We start from the raw sequence: 16,473 nt of genomic DNA, 5'->3' as shown, positions 1-16,473 counted from the left end.
GGCAGGTGTGCGGGCCCTGGGCCGCTCTGGGGGCCTTCAGGCCCTGGGGCTCCCTGAGTCTGGGCAGCCCTGGAGGAGACCCCCGCTCAGGTGAGCCTGGCAGGGGCAGGGCCTTGTGGCGGGGGCACCACAGGGCTCCTGCAGGGGCAGGTTCCGTGCATGCACACGGAGCGTGGGTGGTGGCCTGGCCCAGTTTCCAGAACTGACCCTTCGGGGTAGGGATGGGGCACTTGTGTGTGTACAGCCTGTCAGTTTGTGGGGGGCGCTGAAGGGGGCCAGGGGAGCACCGGGGCGGGGCCGCGGTGGGCGGGGCGTAGCTGGCTAGCCAGAGGCCAGGACCCAGCGGCTTTTCTTCCCTGTCCTGATGAAAACAAGAGCCCTTTATGCAGCTGGAGGACCCAGAGCCTGGCGCTGGCTGTGGCTCAGTTTGTGGGTTAACCTCACCAGCCTTGCAGGCCCCATCCCAACAGAGACCCCAGAGCGAGTCTGGGTGGACGTGGGCCCCTCCTGCCACTGCTGCCTGGGTCTGGGTCAGTCCCCTGAGGTCTCCTGCTGTGCCATGCCCCTGCCCTCTCTGGTGAGGGGCCCAGGGTGGACGGGTTTGTCAGATGGAGATCCCACTGCACCCACCCGGGACGCGGAAGCATGATCAGGTCATAAGAGGATGGAGCCAGCCCTGAGCCCTGGGGAGCTGGGCCTGGCTATCTTCTGTCCCACAGGGTATGGGCCGTCCATGGACACTGCGTTTGGCCACCAAAGCGAGTTGGGATGTACAGAGTGAATGTCTGAGCCACAATTTCGGCTGCAGGCTCTGGCTCTGGCTTTGCCCAATCCTGGCTAGCTGACCCAGTGATTTGACCCAGCTGTGCCCCATGGTCCTGTCCTGGGAACTGGGCCCACTGGTTGTCCTGAGGATAGTGCCTGGCAGGGATGAGGGCACTCCCTGGGGAGGGCTGAAGATGTGGACGCCTCCCTGTCCCTCTGCGCACTCAGCACGCGGCCTGCAGCCCGCTTGCAGGCCAGGCCCCTGTGACACACAGCTGAAGACAGGCCACCGGGGGTCCTAGCTGTCCTCATGTCTGTCCCTTCTCTGGCTGCTCCTGGCTCGACCTTCCGGAGCTTGCCAAGTGGGCCTGACCTCTCATGTCCTGACCCGGGCTCTGCCCCTCCAGGCCCCGTGACTGTGGCTGGCGGTCTCTTTTCTTGAGCCCCGGTATCCAGAGTCTTGGGAGGGCAGCGGGCATGACGGTGCCTGGGGAGCCACAGACAGGGCCCCGCATAATAAACAGGAAACTGCCTGCTCATCATCAGGGGGTGAGACCGGCCAAGGCGGCCAGAGGCGACGAGTGTGTGGCAAACAGTAGTGAACAGATAACACGCTACAGGTGTTTGGGAAGAAGGAACAGCCGTGAGGCTGGGTGTGAGTGTGCGTGGGCCGTGTGGGGCCGCCGTCTCCGTCAGCTCGGGCTGCGGAACGGAACACCGCAGAACAGGCGGCTTAAAAATATGGATATTTACTTCCGATGCTTCTGGAGGCTGGAGGTGTGAGAGCAGGGAGCCAGCGGGGTGGGGTCTGGGGTTGGAGGAAGCTCTGTGGTGTTTTCTTATAGGGGCACCCATCCCAACACTGGGGTCACCCTCATGACCTCGGCTCAACCCTGATCACCTCTCAAGGCCCTGCTTCCTAACGTCATCACGTTGCGGTTTGAGTCTTCAATGTAGAATGTGGGGGACACAAACATTTGGTCCATAGCAGTGACATCTGAGCAAAGACTTGGAAGGGGAGGGGGGAGTGAGCCTGAACTTAAATGGAGGACAGCCGTGCAAAAGTCCTGGGGCCTGGGTAAGCCTGGCTGGGAGGAGCAATGGGGGGGGCTCCTGTCCTGTGTAAGCCCCTCCCCATGCCAAGGGGCCCCTGCAGGGTGAACAGAAGAAGATCTAACTCAGGCCCTGCGGGCATCTTTCTGGCCCGCCCCAGCATGGACAGGGGGCAAAGAGAGCAGCAAGATGAGGAGGGGTCAGATTCTGGGTCTGTTTTGAAGGTGGAGCTGCTGGGATTTGGGAAGAGATTGAAGGCAGGAAGGAGCTGGGGGACACAGCCAAGCAGTTAGAAAGCAGGGTTGCCCGCCTAAGTGGGACAAGCTGCACATGGGAGGGGCACATCGCGAGCCTGTAGGGCAGAAATGATGACGAGGGTGCTGGTCAGACTCAGGCAGGAGTGGGGTGGTGCTCAGGGAAGTTTCCAGACCTTGCCCTCTGGGGTGGGAAGGACGGGCAGTGTGCCAGCGTTGCTGTGGGCTGAATGCCCCAGTGAGGGCAGCCCACGCTCCAGACAGAGGGTGCCTTTAGCCAGACTCAGAGGGCCATGAGGGGACCCACCCTGGAGCCGGACACACGCTGGGTCTCAGAGGGGCATTTCAGCCTCCACCGCGGCCGGGGCCTGACTGTCCAGCCAGGCGGGGCCCAGCAGACAAGCTGGGGACATCGAATCAGGCCCCCGGCTATCAGGGAGCAGCCAAGGAAGGGGCCGTCAGCCGGCCCGTGGCGGGAGATGGAACCGGCTTGTTGCTGGCTGTGGTGAGTAAGGGGCCACACACAGCGGCCTGCCCATCCTGACAGGGCCACTCGGCTGTCCCGGAACCGAGGTGCTCCTCCGTTACAGCCACAGCCGGGCGCCGCCCCCAGGCACCAGTCGGTGTGGGACGGATCCTACTGTCCCTTCAGAGCTGCCCGTCTGCCGGGGTGGGCGGTCCACCCTGTCCAGTCCGGGGTGGATAGATGGTGTTCGGGTGGGTGCCCTTATGAGGAAACAAGCAGAGGGGACCCCCTCTCTGGGCCTGCTCCAGCTCCTTCGGCCGCACAACACGAGGCCAGGCTGCGTGCCCAGAGACGGTACTCCCTGGCTTGGCACCTGGGCAATGCCTACTGGCCAGGGGCTGTGTGCGGGGGGCAGGGGCAGGCCTGGCACTGACCACAGCAGCCGAAAGGATGGGGGAGGGGCGGCGGACAGCCCCAGATCCTGGGCCCAAGGAGCCACTGGCCGCCGTCTCCTGGTCAGGCTGCTGCAGCTGTCCCCTCCCTGGACTCCCGGGACAGCCGCCACCGATGCCCTCCTCCTCCGATCACCGCTTTTCCACCCAAGGCCTCTAGAGAGTGAGGAACAGGGTGTGGCTTCCTCAGAACCCAGAGGCCAGGACAGGGAGAAGGGCTGGACACCTGCCCCGCTCGTAGGAAGCCCTAGGCGTTTGGTTTGCGCTGGTCTGAATGACGCCCGGAACCGGCCCCTCTCCCTCTGGGGACCGTGTCCTGGGCAGCAGGTGTGGGCCCAGGCTGGGGTCGGGGTGCCGTGCTGAGGGCTCGCTGCCGCTCTCCGCTGTGGGTGTCACGCGTGGAGCTCAGCGCCATGCTGGGGTGACCACGGGGGGCCAGCGTTCCTTGCCATGCAGGCTGCGGGCGTCCACAACACGCCAGGCCCTGTAAGATGCTTCCCACGCGTTCCCTCTGCATTGCCGGCGACAGGCCCGCGGCCCGGTCTGACCAGTCACTGAGCTTGAGGGAGGGTAGTGGGTCCAGGGTCCGGGGCTGCCAGGACAGGACCCCTGGAGCATTCGCGCACACCAGAGGCCTCGCTCGCTCTACCTGCCGCGCTTCCTTACCTTGCACAGCCCCACTCTTGCGCAAGGGCCCCTGGGGCACCCGGTGGGTCTGCAGCTGGAGGGGCGCTCGGCAGTGGGGGGACTGGGCTGTCCACATGCGTGTTGGTTGAGGGGTGAACAGCGTGCCGTGGATCAGGGTCTGAGGCCCCATCTGCACGGAGGTAGGAAGGGCATTCCAGGAGAGGACTGCACAGAGGCCGGTGGGGAGGCCCCAGGCACGGGCAGGAGCTCAGACACTGGGCCTATGGGGAGTACCAAGGCCAGACCCCGCCCAGGCCCTAGAGGGTCTGCCCCATCTCCACGCCTGACTGCTTGTCCAGTCGGGGGGTGCAAGGCCATGTGGACGCTGCGTCTGCCTCCATCGGGGACCGTGAGATGGGAAGTTCCCCTGCCAGCCCCCGGAGTGCAGGCTGACAGCCCGACTCTTCCCAGAGAGCCCTGGCCTGGGTCAGCCCACCACTCGGCCAGGGGTCAGTGCCAGGCTGACCGGGCCTGCTATCTTCCAGGTGCCAGGCCCAAGAGGACACAGAGGCTGAGTGCAGAGACCTGGGGCCTGCTGAGGCTCCCCCTGGAGCGGGTGAGTGGGGCTCAGGGTGGGCAGCTGGGGCCCCTGGGGCCGGAGGGGCAGCCACCTGCCATTAGAAGTGGAGTGTGGCAGCGGGTTCCTGAGGCTGGGGCAGCGCTGGCCGAGCTGCCCCCACCCACCCCGGCTCTTATCTGTACCCATCCCCGCCATGGGAGACCAACGTGCCCTCTGCAGCCTGAGATGCTGGACCAGCCATCAGCCCCCAGAGAGGCCCCCACAAGGCCCTGTCCCCTCCCACTTCATCCCAGGGTCCCACCAGCTGTGTCCTTACACAGTGCAGACCCCCCAAGCCCCACCCAGCCATAGTCCCCAATGTCCTGTCTGCTCCCTGCCCACTCAGACTCTGCCCCGGGGGGAGCAGCTAGGCCTCGGCAAACCCCCAGCCGACTGGAAGCTGGGCAGGGTAGGGCTCTGGGCCCACTCTCCACCTGCCAGAGGTGGGAGCTGTATAGTCCTGCGGGAGTGAGCTAACCTCTCTGAGCCTCTGGGTCCTCCAGTGGGGCTGGGTTCGGTCGGGGGTTCTGTTGGGGAACAAGGCTTGGGGCTGCCGTGGTCACTTGTTGCTCAGCGTGGGGCCAGCCCCTCCAGCACCCTGCCCTGCCTCTCCTCCCCCAGGCCCTCACCTCCTCCTGCCCCGACCCGAGTGCCGAGGTGTGTGTCTGTCGACAGGGCCCTGCATCCGCCAGCCCCCCTTAGGGTCCTGCGCCGGGGAGCTGACAGCCGCGCCCATGCCTGGCCTTCCTCCCCTCCCCAGGAGCAGAATGGAGACAGCCACCAGGTGGGGGAGTGGCGGGGGCCGGGCAGGGACGTGCTCCCTCTCCCCATGAGGAGCAGGAAGTACCAGGAGGGGCTGGAGGCTGCCGAGAGGCCCCGAGAGGGCAGCCACTCCCCGCTGGACAGCGCGGACGTCCGGGTGCAGGTGCCTCGCACGGTAGGCGACTTCTCGGGTGCCATCCTGTGCAGCAGCCCTGGGCCGGGCCGGGCCCCCCACCCCCCGGGCCGGAGCGCAGGGCATTCGGTGCAGAGACAGCATGCCACAAGTTGCATCCGGCCTCGGCAAGGCCCAGGCCACAGAGAAACTGGACCGGAGGCCTCGCCGATGGGGGTCTGTAGCACAGCCTTGGGGGGCGCAGGCCCTCGGGCCCGGCCGCAGCCCTGTCCGGGTACACAGCATTCAGAGGTGGATGGACGGCCGGGGAGCTGGGGGAGGGACGGATGGGCTGGGGGTCGGATTCAGACCGGTGGGGCAGAGCGCCGGGGGCCTCCTTCCACAGGGGGACACTCGGCCAGGGGTCAGTGCCACCTGGCAGGTGTCCCCCTGTGGAAGCCGGCCAGGCTTTGGGAGGCCCGGCCGAGCCCAGGTTCAGAGGTCAGCCTAGAATCCCCCTTCCCCCTCATGCAGAACACCTGCGTCCAAATCTCTGGGAATTAGTCTAAAAACAGTTTCCTCTGAGGGCTTAATGAGCACCTTCCCAGCCTTTGAGGGGCGTGGGCGCCGTGCTGGGTATTCTTAGCCCCAGATGTCGCTGTGCACCCATCTTTCCCACGAGCCTGGGAGGGCCTCTGCCAACCCCGTCTGGCCCCGGCACGGCCCTCCAGCCTGCCAGTCGGGTGCCAGGGTCGGTGCCCGTGGAGTGAGATGACGAGAGGCCGCAGGAGAGTGGGGCTACTGCCCACACAGTGTGTTTGGGGCCCCCAGCCTTCAGTGCAGGGGCCTTGCCACCATCACACGGGGCTTTGGGGTCTGAGAAGGTGTGGCTGGGTGAGGTCGAGAGCCCCGGGAGCTCCTCCTGGGGCAGGACATGGGGAGCAGGGCTGGACCCGCCCCAAAGGTCGGGGTCCACCCAGAAAGCACCTGGTAGGGGAGGGTCCCAAACGCCAGGGAGCCACAGCAGGCTTTGGAACAGGAAGGCCTTTTCCACGTGGTGACCTGGCCCTAGCCGCCGCGGCGGGGTGGGGGGTGCCTTCTGCCAAACGCGAATAGTAGCCAGCGCTCAGGCTTGCCACGCGTCATGCTTTTACAGCAGCCCCAAGAGGGGAAACTGAGGCACAGGGCAGTGAAGAAGGTGGCCTGAGGGCACCCAGCTAGGAATGGTGGAGCTGGGGTTCCAAGGCCAGGGTCAGCTCCTGGAGCCCCAGCTCTGCCCCTCGGAGATGTAGCAGGGCTCCGGGCCATGGGGGCGCCTTTGGAGGAAATTCCTACGGCAGAGTGCCAAGGCTGGCCACAGCTGGAGGCCTGAACCCCAGTGGCAGGCTGGTCCCCCCGCCCCGAAGACACTGGCCCAGCTCCCCGCTGTCAGAACTGCGGGCCGGCCCTCCTCCCAGGGCTTTGAGCTCCCTGTAGGAGCGGGACCGAGAGGGCCCTGGGGGCTCCGCATCCCCGTCCCGTCCTCGCCTCCTGCCGAGGCTCCCAGCCAGTTCCCCCGACGCCCCAGGGCCGGCCCCCACTGGGCCCCCCCGCCAGCCTGAGGAGGGTTGTCCTGGGGGCCGGCCAGAGGCCAAGGCTCCACAGACCGCCCAGTGCAGGGAGGGACCCCGTGGCGAGTGGCAGGGGCGGGGAGGGCGCTGTGGGTGGTGGTGGCCGCATGGCCCGTGCCCGTGGGAGAGGCCAGCATCCTTCCGGCTCCTCGGGGGGCTGCGGTGGCCCCAGCCTCGGGAGTCAGGGCTGAAGAAAGAGGCCGCTTCTCCTGGGCTGACCCCGCTTTGGAAGGAAGCCGGGCCCCTGTCAGCAGGAACAGTGCTCCCCAGACAGGTTCCATCGCCCTCGGCCCTCTGGCCCGACCGCCCGTGGGCCGGAGCAGGAGCCCTCGCGCTGGAAATAGTCTCCGAGTGTTTACAGAGCGTGTGCGTGCGCCCGCCGGAGCGAGGGAGCGCTGTGGGGGGCCGGGGCGGGGATGGGCCCCCCCCCGGGCCTATTTAAGCCCTGAGCCGACAGGGACAGCACAGAAGCCACACGGCCGGGCTGGGGATACTGAGTAGCGCGCAGCGCCCGGCCCCTGCTGCTGGATCCAGCGTGAGTGTGGGGCCCCGGGCTCGGGGAGGCTCGGGGAGCGCTCGGCCGTGTGAAGCTGGACGGGGGTGGGGCGTGGGGCAGAGTGGGGCTGTCGGGTGCGCCCCAGCACCTCTGCACCAGCCCGGCTGTCTCCCCCAGGCAGGCAGGGGTGCGAGGAGTTGGCGAGACCCAGGGCTGGAAGTCCTGCGGGCCAGAAGGAGCCAGAGTCAGGGGGCAAAGGAGAGGCTGGGACCCAGGGTGGCATCCTACACGAGGGGAGCAGGGCCTCACCCTGCACACCTGTGGCCTCAGCCCCACATCCCCCCCAAAACGAGGGAAGCCCCAGGCCTTCACCGGTGGCCCAGACAGCTCTGCTCTTGGGCCCTCTCTGTCCCCACCCCAGCTACAGGGGTGACGAGGCCAGGAGAAGCTTCTGGGCAAACAGCACCTACTTCAGCTCCTTGAGCCCCGAGCGCAGCCCAGGGGAGGTTGGAGGAGTGCTGGGTGCTCATGTGTCTAGAGAAGAGGGGCCCCAGGGCTACACCTTTTCCAGGAGGGGCCTGGCTCCATTCACCTGGCCCACAGTCCACCTGGGGTCCCCTGCAGTGGGTGGTGTTGTGCTTACCCCCACCCCTGGCTGAGCCTGGGGCCCCAAGTGACCAGTGAACAGCCCTTGACCTTCTGGGGAGGCACCTGCGCAGCCCCCACCAGAGCAGGGCTGATGCTCGGCCCTGACCACCCCACCAAGTGCAGCCCCCACCCCCCCACCCCCACCAGGGCCCCTCTGCACTCAGCACCAGCTTTCAGTTCGCTCCGGGCTCTGCAGGACAGCAGAGCCCTGAGTTGGGGGGATCTTGAACTACCCCAGCCTTGGCTCTGGGCCTGCCCTGGGGGACAGGGGTGGGGTCCTCCGAACTGCCAGCTGCTAGCCCAGCTCACACATGGGCTGTGTCGGGACCACCCACTCAGCTGCCCCTCCCTGGGTCACTCTTGGCCTTCAGGGACCGTGCCACCCTGGGGGCCCAGGCTGGGCCTGTCTGGGGGTTCCCCAGCCTGCCCCTTGCTTCCTTGTGGCCTTGGAGGTGTGCAGGCTCCCTTGCCCCAGTATCCACCTCTGCAGTGGGCTGGTTAGGGGTCGTCAGGAGATCTGGGACCCAGCCAGCTGAGAGGCGGACAGGCCAGGGCTGGGCAGGGGACACTGGTGTCAGAGGGGAGGTGAAGGTGGCCTCTGGAAGCTGCCCCATCCACCAGCCAGCCCTCAGCTGGGACCTGACGTGGTGAGGCTGGTGGGGGGACCAGCCCTGGCCTCAGCCCTGGACCATACGTGGTGAGGCTGGTGGGGGGACCAGCCCTGGCCCTGCCCTCCAGGCTCCCCTCCTATGGATGTGTAAACTGAGGCCCAGATGGGGAGTGTGTTTGCCAGTTGGGACTCAGCCAGGTCCAGTGGCCTGGTCTCCCACTTCCCATTCCCCCCTCCCTCTGAGAACCACCGTCCCCTCCCTGGTCCCATCAGGAGGGTTTGCCTAGACCTAGCGGGTGGCCCCTGGGTCAGCCCTCCCCACCACCCAGGCTGCACAGTGATGGCATCTCCCAGAGTCTCTGTGCTCCCAGTGTGTCCAGGCTCTGCCCCCCAGCCACCCAGAGCAGACCCTGGGCACCTCAGCCAGCATGCCCAGGGAGAGGCTGGGGGATGTTAGCACCTTCTCTTTAGCCCGAACACCCCACACCCGGAATCCTGGCCGCCACACATCTGTCCTCTGGGCCTGCCCACGGGTGTAGCACCCAAAGCCCAGAAGGGGTGGGACTGGGGTGGAACACAGGAGCCCTCACCTCCCCCAGCCGTGGCTCCTTGCCTTTGGTGATATGACCTGACTTTGCCGGCCCCGGATCCACCACCACTGCTGCCAGGGCCCTGGCACAGACCACTGTAATATGTAAAACGGCAGCAGGGCTTCCTGCCTACCCAGGGTCTAGTCAGGCACTCACTACTGGTTGATTTGTCCATTTGGCAGACACCGGTGAGTGCTGTGCTGGGTGCCTGGGCCCCAGAGGGGCGGGCACAGGTGGAGCTCGTGGCAGGGGCTGACACAAGCGTGTGACAGAGTCCCACGGGGCAGGGGCTGGGGGGCGTGGGGCACAGGGACGCTGCTGGGAAGCGGTGGTGACCGGGCTGGGCGGGGAGCGCTCCAGGAGGGCAAGGAGGGGTTGGGTGGCAGGGTGTGGGAGGACAATGGAGGCCTGGACAGGGCTGATGCCGGGAGAAGGATGGGCAGGTGGGGCGAGGGTCCTGACCTTATCCGCGGCTGAGCAGCTCCCTCAGTGGTGTCCAGGGGTCTGAGGGCCTGGTGACCAGAGCCGGGCCACTGTGGCTGGGCCAGAGCCAATGCTGACTGCCGCTGCCCACCCCCACCCCCCCAGAGCATCCCTCGGGCCCCATCCTCCGACGAAGAGTGCTTCTTTGACCTGCTGAGCAAGTTCCAGAGCAGCCGAATGGACGACCAGCGCTGCCCCCTGGAGGAGGGCCAGCCCGGGGCCGCCGAGGCCACAGCTGCCCCCACCCCGGAGGAGAGGGTCGGTGAGTGTCCCCCGTGGAGCTTCTCTTGTCCTTGCCACGCTCCCTCCCTGCCCTCCACCACGGTGCCCCTGGGAGCCCTTGTTCCTGGGGGGCGGGGCACACCAGCTGCAAAAGTGCCCCTTGTCACCGCCTCGTCCCCCGCCTCGCCCAAAGCTACATCCTGGGAAGCATGTCATCATCCCCGCCCTCTGGAACACACCATGTCAGGGCGCATGGCGGGCTCTGAGCAGGCGTGGGAAGCCAGGCCTTCCTCCCATCACCGAGGAGTCCCCGGGGGTGGGCGTGGGGCCTGCGACAGGGACAACCCAGGGCAGCTGGGGTCTGGGGCCAGCAGAGACACCCCTGGGACCCCCATGCCCCGGGGGAGTGTGGAGGGCGGGGCTGGGCTCAGGCTGACCTGGCCCGTGGGGGGGCCCCCTCCCTCGACCTTGCCCCCACAGCCCAGCCCTCGCTGACGGCCTCCCCGCAGACCGAGGAGCTCTTGGACCTCATTGCCAGCTCCCAGGGCCGCCGGCTGGACGACCAGCGGGCCAGCGTGGGCAGCCTGCCTGGGCTGCGCGTCACCCACAGCAACCTGGGCCGTCTGCGCGGGGACGGGGACCCACAGGAGCCGGGGGACGAGTTCTTCAACATGCTCATCAAGTGCCAGGTGGGCCTGCGGCTGGGGAGGCTGGGGGTGCTCACTGCCCCCCACCCCTGCCCCGAGGTGGCCCGGGGCCCCTTCGCCCTCGTGGCTGGTGGAGGCTCCTGACGCCTGCGGCGGGCTCTGGCCCGTCCATCTCAGGCTGGCTCTGCTGGTGTCACCGGGTGCCCTCGGTGCTCAGACCTGAGGCCCCTTCCTGGGCTCCCCCTCCCGAAAGCCCTTCTCATCGGGCAGGAGCTCCAGCTGGGGGGCGCCGCCATGGCGGGGTCTGGTCCCCTGCGCCCCCAGGCAGGGCAAGACGGCAGAGGGGTTTCAGGGACTTCATGAAAGGCTGCAGGAAAGACCATGGCCTGGCTCACACGGGACGGTGCAGTTTACAGATGTGACCTTCATTCCTACAGAGCAGAGGAAAGCGTGGCCCCGGGCGAGTCCGAAAATCCTCCAAACCAGCCCCTGCAGAAAATCCCCGAGCCCCTGGCCCATATGCCCGCACGCTCCAGCAGCTGCACCAGCTCCCAGCCCTTCTGCTCCAGACCCTGCACAAAAGCCCAAAGGCCCCCTCGGCCCCCTCGGCCCCGCCCTGGCCCCCTGGCCTGATGGCCTGATGGGGGGCCCCAGGGAGCTCCGCACCTTGGGCTCAGGGAGCTGCGGCCCCCAGTCCTGCCCCCGGGACTCCTGAACACATCCCTGTCAGGTGGTGTTGGGCGCAGTACGGAAGGCCGGCCAGCAGCCCCGTGCCCCGGCCTGCTCACCCCGTGCCTGGCGGTTACTCAGCCCTCCCTTCCTCCCGGGGTGGCCTGGGCAGAGGCTCTCAGCACTGCCCGCGGAGCTGATTTTACGGGTAGATGCAGGGAGAGCCGCTCGCTGGCCAGCAGCCCCTGCCTGGCCGTTGTCCCTGAGACCACTGGGCCCACGTCCTAGGCCGGCCCTCCAAGGTGGGGGAGGCCCAAGCTGCCAACCCACGTGTCTGTGTCCGCCCAGTCCTCCAGGATCGATGACCAGCGCTGCCCACCTCCTGACGTGCTGCCCCGCGGCCCCACCATGCCTGACGAGGACTTCTTCAGCCTCATCCAGAGGGTGCAGGCCAAACGGATGGATGAGCAGCGGGTGGACCTCGCCGGGAGCCCCGAGCAGGAGGTGGGCGGGAGCCCTGAGCCCCGGCAGCCGTGCCAGTCTGGTGCCAGCTAAGATCCTGCAGCCACAGCCAGGCTGGCCCCACCCCTACTCCTGGCCTCGGGGCCGGGGGGCGCGCCGTCCTCTGTGATGCCCACGGCCCCGCGAGAAGCCCATTCCTCTGGAGGCCATGGCTGACTGCAGGCCCTCTGGCCCTTCCCACTGTGGCAGATGCGGGGCACACAGCCCCCACGCTGTCCCCCTCCCAGGGTGGCAGGCTCAGGCTGGGGCTGCCCTGGGCGGGTGGGCATGCCTCTGTCCTGGACCAGCTCCCCGGCGGGACACGGCTTTCTGCAGGCCTGCCCAGCCCGGCCTTCTCCCTGCCCCGTCCCTGCCCCAGGTCCAGCCTGCAGCTTGTTGGTTCCAGACCCTCCATGGCCTCTCCCTGCCCCGCCCAGCTCCATCCCTCCATCCTGCCCGGCAAATGTGAAAACTGCTGCCTCCCCTAAGCCCCCAAAGGCCGCTCAGAAGCCTTTGCTGTGCGGCCTGCCAGCGACATGGACGTTTCTGTCCTCCCAGAGGGGGTCCCAGGGATGACAGAGCAGACACGCTTGCCCCAGTCCCGGCCTCTTGCGCCCCCCGCCCCCGCCTCCTCTGGGCTGGAGAAGGTGGAAGCCTGTCAGAAAGCCTGGAGCCTGATGAGGCAGTTGATGCAGGCCAGGTGCCCCCACGCACGGTCGCTGGGCCCTGGCTCTCGGCCCCCAGCCCCAGCTGGCGCCCAGTCCTGAGCAGGGAGGCAAGGGGACGGGTGGGGATGAGCCGTGGCACCCCTCAACTCCAAGCCCCGAAGCCCAGGGACAGAACAGGCCTGGTCTGGAACGCCAGCTGGCAGCCAGGTCTGCACCCTGACCACACCAGGGCCGGGGCGGCCGGCAGAAGCTGGGGGGGTTCAGCTCGGCTCAACCCTGGGTCCCCAGGTGAGCACCCAGCCCTCAGTTGGGAAGATGACATCACTGCCTTCTCCTGTGGGGAGGGTCCAGCCCCCACACATCGTCAGCCCACGGGATTGGGCAGGACACTGCCTTGGCTCGCCACCAGCCCTCTGGCGAGCCCCCGGCCCCACGCCACGACCCCACAGCACCCGGGGCATGAGGGGCACCTCCTCCTGACATGGTGCCCCTGGGGTCCTCGGTCTTTCTCCAAGGCTCTCCAAGCAAGGGGAGGCAGCCGGACCCCCACCCCACAGTTCAGCCTGGGGGCCCCGGGCCCGCTGCGACCATGCTCTGAAGGGTGTGGGTGGGAGCCCGGGGGCGGGGTCAGAGGCCAGAACAGAGGCTTCTCCTGGGCCGCCCCACATACTTGAATGTACATGCATATTTATTGCTCATGCGTGTTTGCCATGCTGTCAGTGGGTCCTTTCCAACCCAAGAGGTACATTTTTTTCTTTTTCCCAAAAAAATAAAGTCTGCCAAGTGAATGCTGTCTGTGTCAGAATTAGTGCTAAGGATGAGGGGATGTTGGTCTTTTGGGGGGGCCCCAGGTGACTGACCTTACCTGGGTAAGCAAGCCTGCACCGTGCAAAGGGCCTGGAGCCACCAGCCAGCCACTTGGCGACAGGTTGGTTCTGTTGTTTTCCGCCCTGGGAGTGGCTGTCTGTCCCAACTGGACAAAGTCACACATTGTCCAGGCGCGCACTTGCTTTTCCAGGCCTGAGTCCTCACGGGCTGCAGACCTGTGGCCCACCCGCCCGGGACCTGCTCGGGGCCCCGGAGCAAGGGAGGTGTAGAGCGCCCACGACCTCACAGCCCTGGCACCACCGGCCGATGGGTGCAATGGAGCCGTCTGCGAAGAGGGGGAGCACACCCCCAAGCAGACACCCAACCCCACAGCTGCTCTGTGGCACTGTGTCCCCAGGAGGACAGATGCAGGGCCCAGGAAGCAGGCGAGGCAGGGGGTGCCTCACTCACCTCACTTGTGGTGACCCGCTCGGCCTGGAGCACCCCACCCGACCGCAGGAGGCGGCACAGCATGGCGGGAGTGGGGGGTCGGGAGACCCCCGAGGTGAGGGTGGCGTGGGGAGGGCAAAAGCTGGTCAGAAGGGAGGTCTGCAGGTAGGGGCCGCAATCAGGACACGCCCGCACAGGGAGGCACCCCCAGGGGCCCCGGGGGACTGTCACTAGAGCCCCCGGCCCAACAGTTCTCGGTGCTCTGGGAGTCCTGGTGCCCTGAGAAGGCTCTGCAGGCAAGTACCACAGGGTGCCACGTTGCCTCTCTGTGGTTCCAGGAGCTGTGGTTTCCCTGGGAAGCAATGGTGTGAACCATCTCAGTGGCTCTGGGAGTAGGAGCCCCCCTTATTGGCTGGTACCTGTCCATGGAGTGCATCCATGGGCGAGTCTTTCACTATCTCTAGGCACTAACCCAAGAGGGGCAACCTCACCGGGGTCAGCAGGGCCTGGACGTCAAGCATCAGAATACAGGAAATAGAAATATGGTCTCTACCCATGTCCACAACCCGGGCCTCAGTTTCCCCATCTGTGAAGGGCGGGATTGGCCCAGGCCGCCCTCCCCTGTCCAGGTCTGCACTGTCAGGTCCGGCGGGGACCTGGGGACAGTGAGGCAGTCAGGCACAGGGGCTGGCTCAGCCTCCAGGCCGACAGTCTCCACAGATGACACGGGAGGCTCTGAGGGGGAATAACAGGCGGTTGTTAGCCAGGGGAAAGACAGGGGGTAATCGAGTTAAAGCACCCAGTGCCAGCGCCCCGGAGAACAACGGCAGAGCCCGGGGCGCTGACGCAGGGCAGCAGTCAGCTCGGATCCTGCCAGGAGCTGCGAGACCGTGGCTGGTGATTAATAGTGAAGGTCACACTTCTGCAAATACACGCGCTCCCATAAACACAGGAACATCCTGAGCAGGCCGTCAAACAAGGCTGGGAGACAAACCGCACGCCCCTGGGGGGAGGGCACCACGTGGGGCATGTGGCCCACCGCGACTCCCACCCTCCTCGCCACGGCGGCCACCCGACCCCGCTGTGGCCACAGGGAGCTGCCTGATTTGTTGACTCCACTTGGCCAGCAGCCAAGGGTCAGGGCCGAGGGCGGCTGTGGCTCACCAGCGCTGTCCAGGAGGTGTCGGGGGAAGGCAGGGGGCACAGGAGGAAGGGGGATCTGTAGGACCTCCCCGTGTCTGGCCAGAGGAACAGGACCCATGGTGGGTGCTGCTCCCCAAGGAAGAACAGTGGCTGATCGGCCATGCCTTCCAGGCACCCGCCCCAGACCCAGCAAGACCGGGGCCCCAGCCTGCAGAGCACGTCCGCGCCCCCCCACACCTGTCCCACGTCTTGTCTTCCTGCCCTTCCTCCTGACAGGGTGTCCCATTAGCATCTTCATCTGATGGGAAGGCGGAGGTTCAGAGGGGCAGAGGGACCGCCCAGGGCTACCGGCCATGGCCGGGGGTTGGGGGCTCAGGCTCCCCGTCCAGCCTCCCCCCACGCAGACACAGCCGCGAGCGGCAAGTACAGGGCCCGTCCTCTGTGCAGAGCGACAGCGTAGGACCAGGACCAGCACCTGGCGGAGGCTCCTCGGAATCATTCTGACTCCGGAACCAGGGACAACAAGAAGGCCCCACGCCCCACCATCTCCGAGTGATGTGTTTATTGATAGAAAACAGGCCAGCCCGGAAGGGCCGAAGCATCTTCTGGAAGGCAGAGACAGAGTCAGCTGGGCTCCGTCTTGCCAGGATGAGTGGGGTCCTGGCCCTCGCCCCCTTCTGGAGCAGTGGTGGATTTGGGGTTCCCGGCAGCCTCTAAAACCAGCTCTAGGGCCCCCTCACCAGCCACTCGGCACACCTTCTCCCCTCTGGCCGCCAGGATTTCTTCAACGTTCCTGAGAGAGAAGGCATCACTCTCAGCCCCAAGCCCATCTGGCACCTTGGGTCTTCAAGTGCACCCAAGGGCACCCCAGGGCCAGGCTGGAGCCGGAGCGTGGGGCCCCACGCTGGTGTGGCCACGAGACGCTGCACGCTGACCTCACGAGCCCTTCAGAGCCCCCAGAGGCAGCTGCTATTACTAACCCAATCTCAAGCGGAAGAGCCCCTCAGAACGGCCCAGGAGGCTCCTGCCCATGAGGGGTACACTCCGCCTCACACACACCCCCAGTCTGGTGTGATGACCGGCCAGCCAGCGCGGGCAGAGACCGCGAGTGACGCGCTAGGGCCCTGCTCCGGAGCTGACACTCCGCACATCTCTGTGGGGACGAAGCAGCCACACGATGGAAGGGTCTGTGCTGCAGGACTCAGCCCAGCGTGCCCCTCACTTCAGGGGCGGCCTGGAGCCCGGACACGGACAGGCCGGCAGTGAGGGCAGAGGTCCGGCAGCGAAGCAGGACCACAGGGGGCTGGTCCCATCCCTGCCCGGGCCGTTTGTGGTTTCCCCGAAACTCAAACCTAACAGCCCCTCCTGTATGCCCAGGCTGGGGAGGCAAGCTCCACGAGCCTCCCGACAGGAAGGGAGCCCCGCGGACGCGGGCTGGGGCCCCAACCCCAGGGGGACTTGTCCCCCCACCCTGCCCACGGGGCCTCACCTCTTCCCGCCCAGGTCTGAGAACCAGCCCAGGTTGTCGGCGATGACGTGGTGCTTCTGGCAGCCGGGGCAGGTCACGATGACAACTCCCCGGTGATAGGCCAGTTTGGAGATGCGCTTGGAGGACCGGCTCCCACACACCTGCGGGACACCCGCGGCCCAGGTGACGCCTGTGCCTGGCCCCGCCCCTCAGGAGGACCCCGCCCCTCTGATGATTAACTCCACCCCGGGGCAGGGCCTCCTCCTCCTCCCAGACAGCCTACCTACCCCTGTGTGCCGGGCCTGCCCCCGAGGACAGCTCCACCCCTCTCCCGGAAAGGCCCCGCCCCCG

General features: G+C 66.8%; 2 protein-coding genes across 5 annotated transcripts in view; one reads left to right on the top strand and one right to left on the bottom strand.

Moving 5' to 3' along the window:
* GPSM1 (G protein signaling modulator 1) overlaps positions 1–13,042 on the top strand; it is a 28,644-nt gene extending 15,602 nt beyond the window's left edge. For 3 of the 4 annotated variants that reach the window (XM_035015462.1, XM_035015461.1, XM_035015464.1), the window contains exons 10-14: positions 4,163–4,233; positions 4,997–5,173; positions 9,653–9,809; positions 10,250–10,458; positions 11,434–13,042. In XM_035015462.1, the coding sequence (XP_034871353.1) occupies positions 4,163–4,233; positions 4,997–5,173; positions 9,653–9,809; positions 10,250–10,458; positions 11,434–11,640 (821 nt within the window). In that variant the 3' untranslated portion in view covers positions 11,641–13,042. The remainder of the gene's footprint in view (positions 1–4,162; positions 4,234–4,996; positions 5,174–9,652; positions 9,810–10,249; positions 10,459–11,433) is intronic. The other variant, XM_035015463.1, reaches the window with a different exon arrangement.
* A 2,159-nt stretch (positions 13,043–15,201) lies between these two features.
* Positions 15,202–16,473, bottom strand: part of DNLZ (DNL-type zinc finger) — a 1,805-nt gene continuing 533 nt past the window's right edge. Inside the window, exons 2-3 of the mRNA XM_035015459.1 lie at positions 16,144–16,283; positions 15,202–15,447 (exon numbers count right to left, since the gene is read on the bottom strand). Of these exons, the coding sequence (XP_034871350.1) occupies positions 15,279–15,447; positions 16,144–16,283 (309 nt within the window). The 3' untranslated portion in view covers positions 15,202–15,278. The remainder of the gene's footprint in view (positions 15,448–16,143; positions 16,284–16,473) is intronic.

Source organism: Mirounga leonina, unplaced genomic scaffold (assembly GCF_011800145.1).
Source record: "Mirounga leonina isolate KUSES-001 unplaced genomic scaffold, KU_Mleo_1.0 Mir_170, whole genome shotgun sequence".
NCBI classification, from domain to species: domain Eukaryota; kingdom Metazoa; phylum Chordata; class Mammalia; order Carnivora; family Phocidae; genus Mirounga; species Mirounga leonina.
The sequence above is the reverse complement of the archived record's forward strand: the minus strand, read 5'-3'. Positions and strand labels throughout refer to the sequence as shown.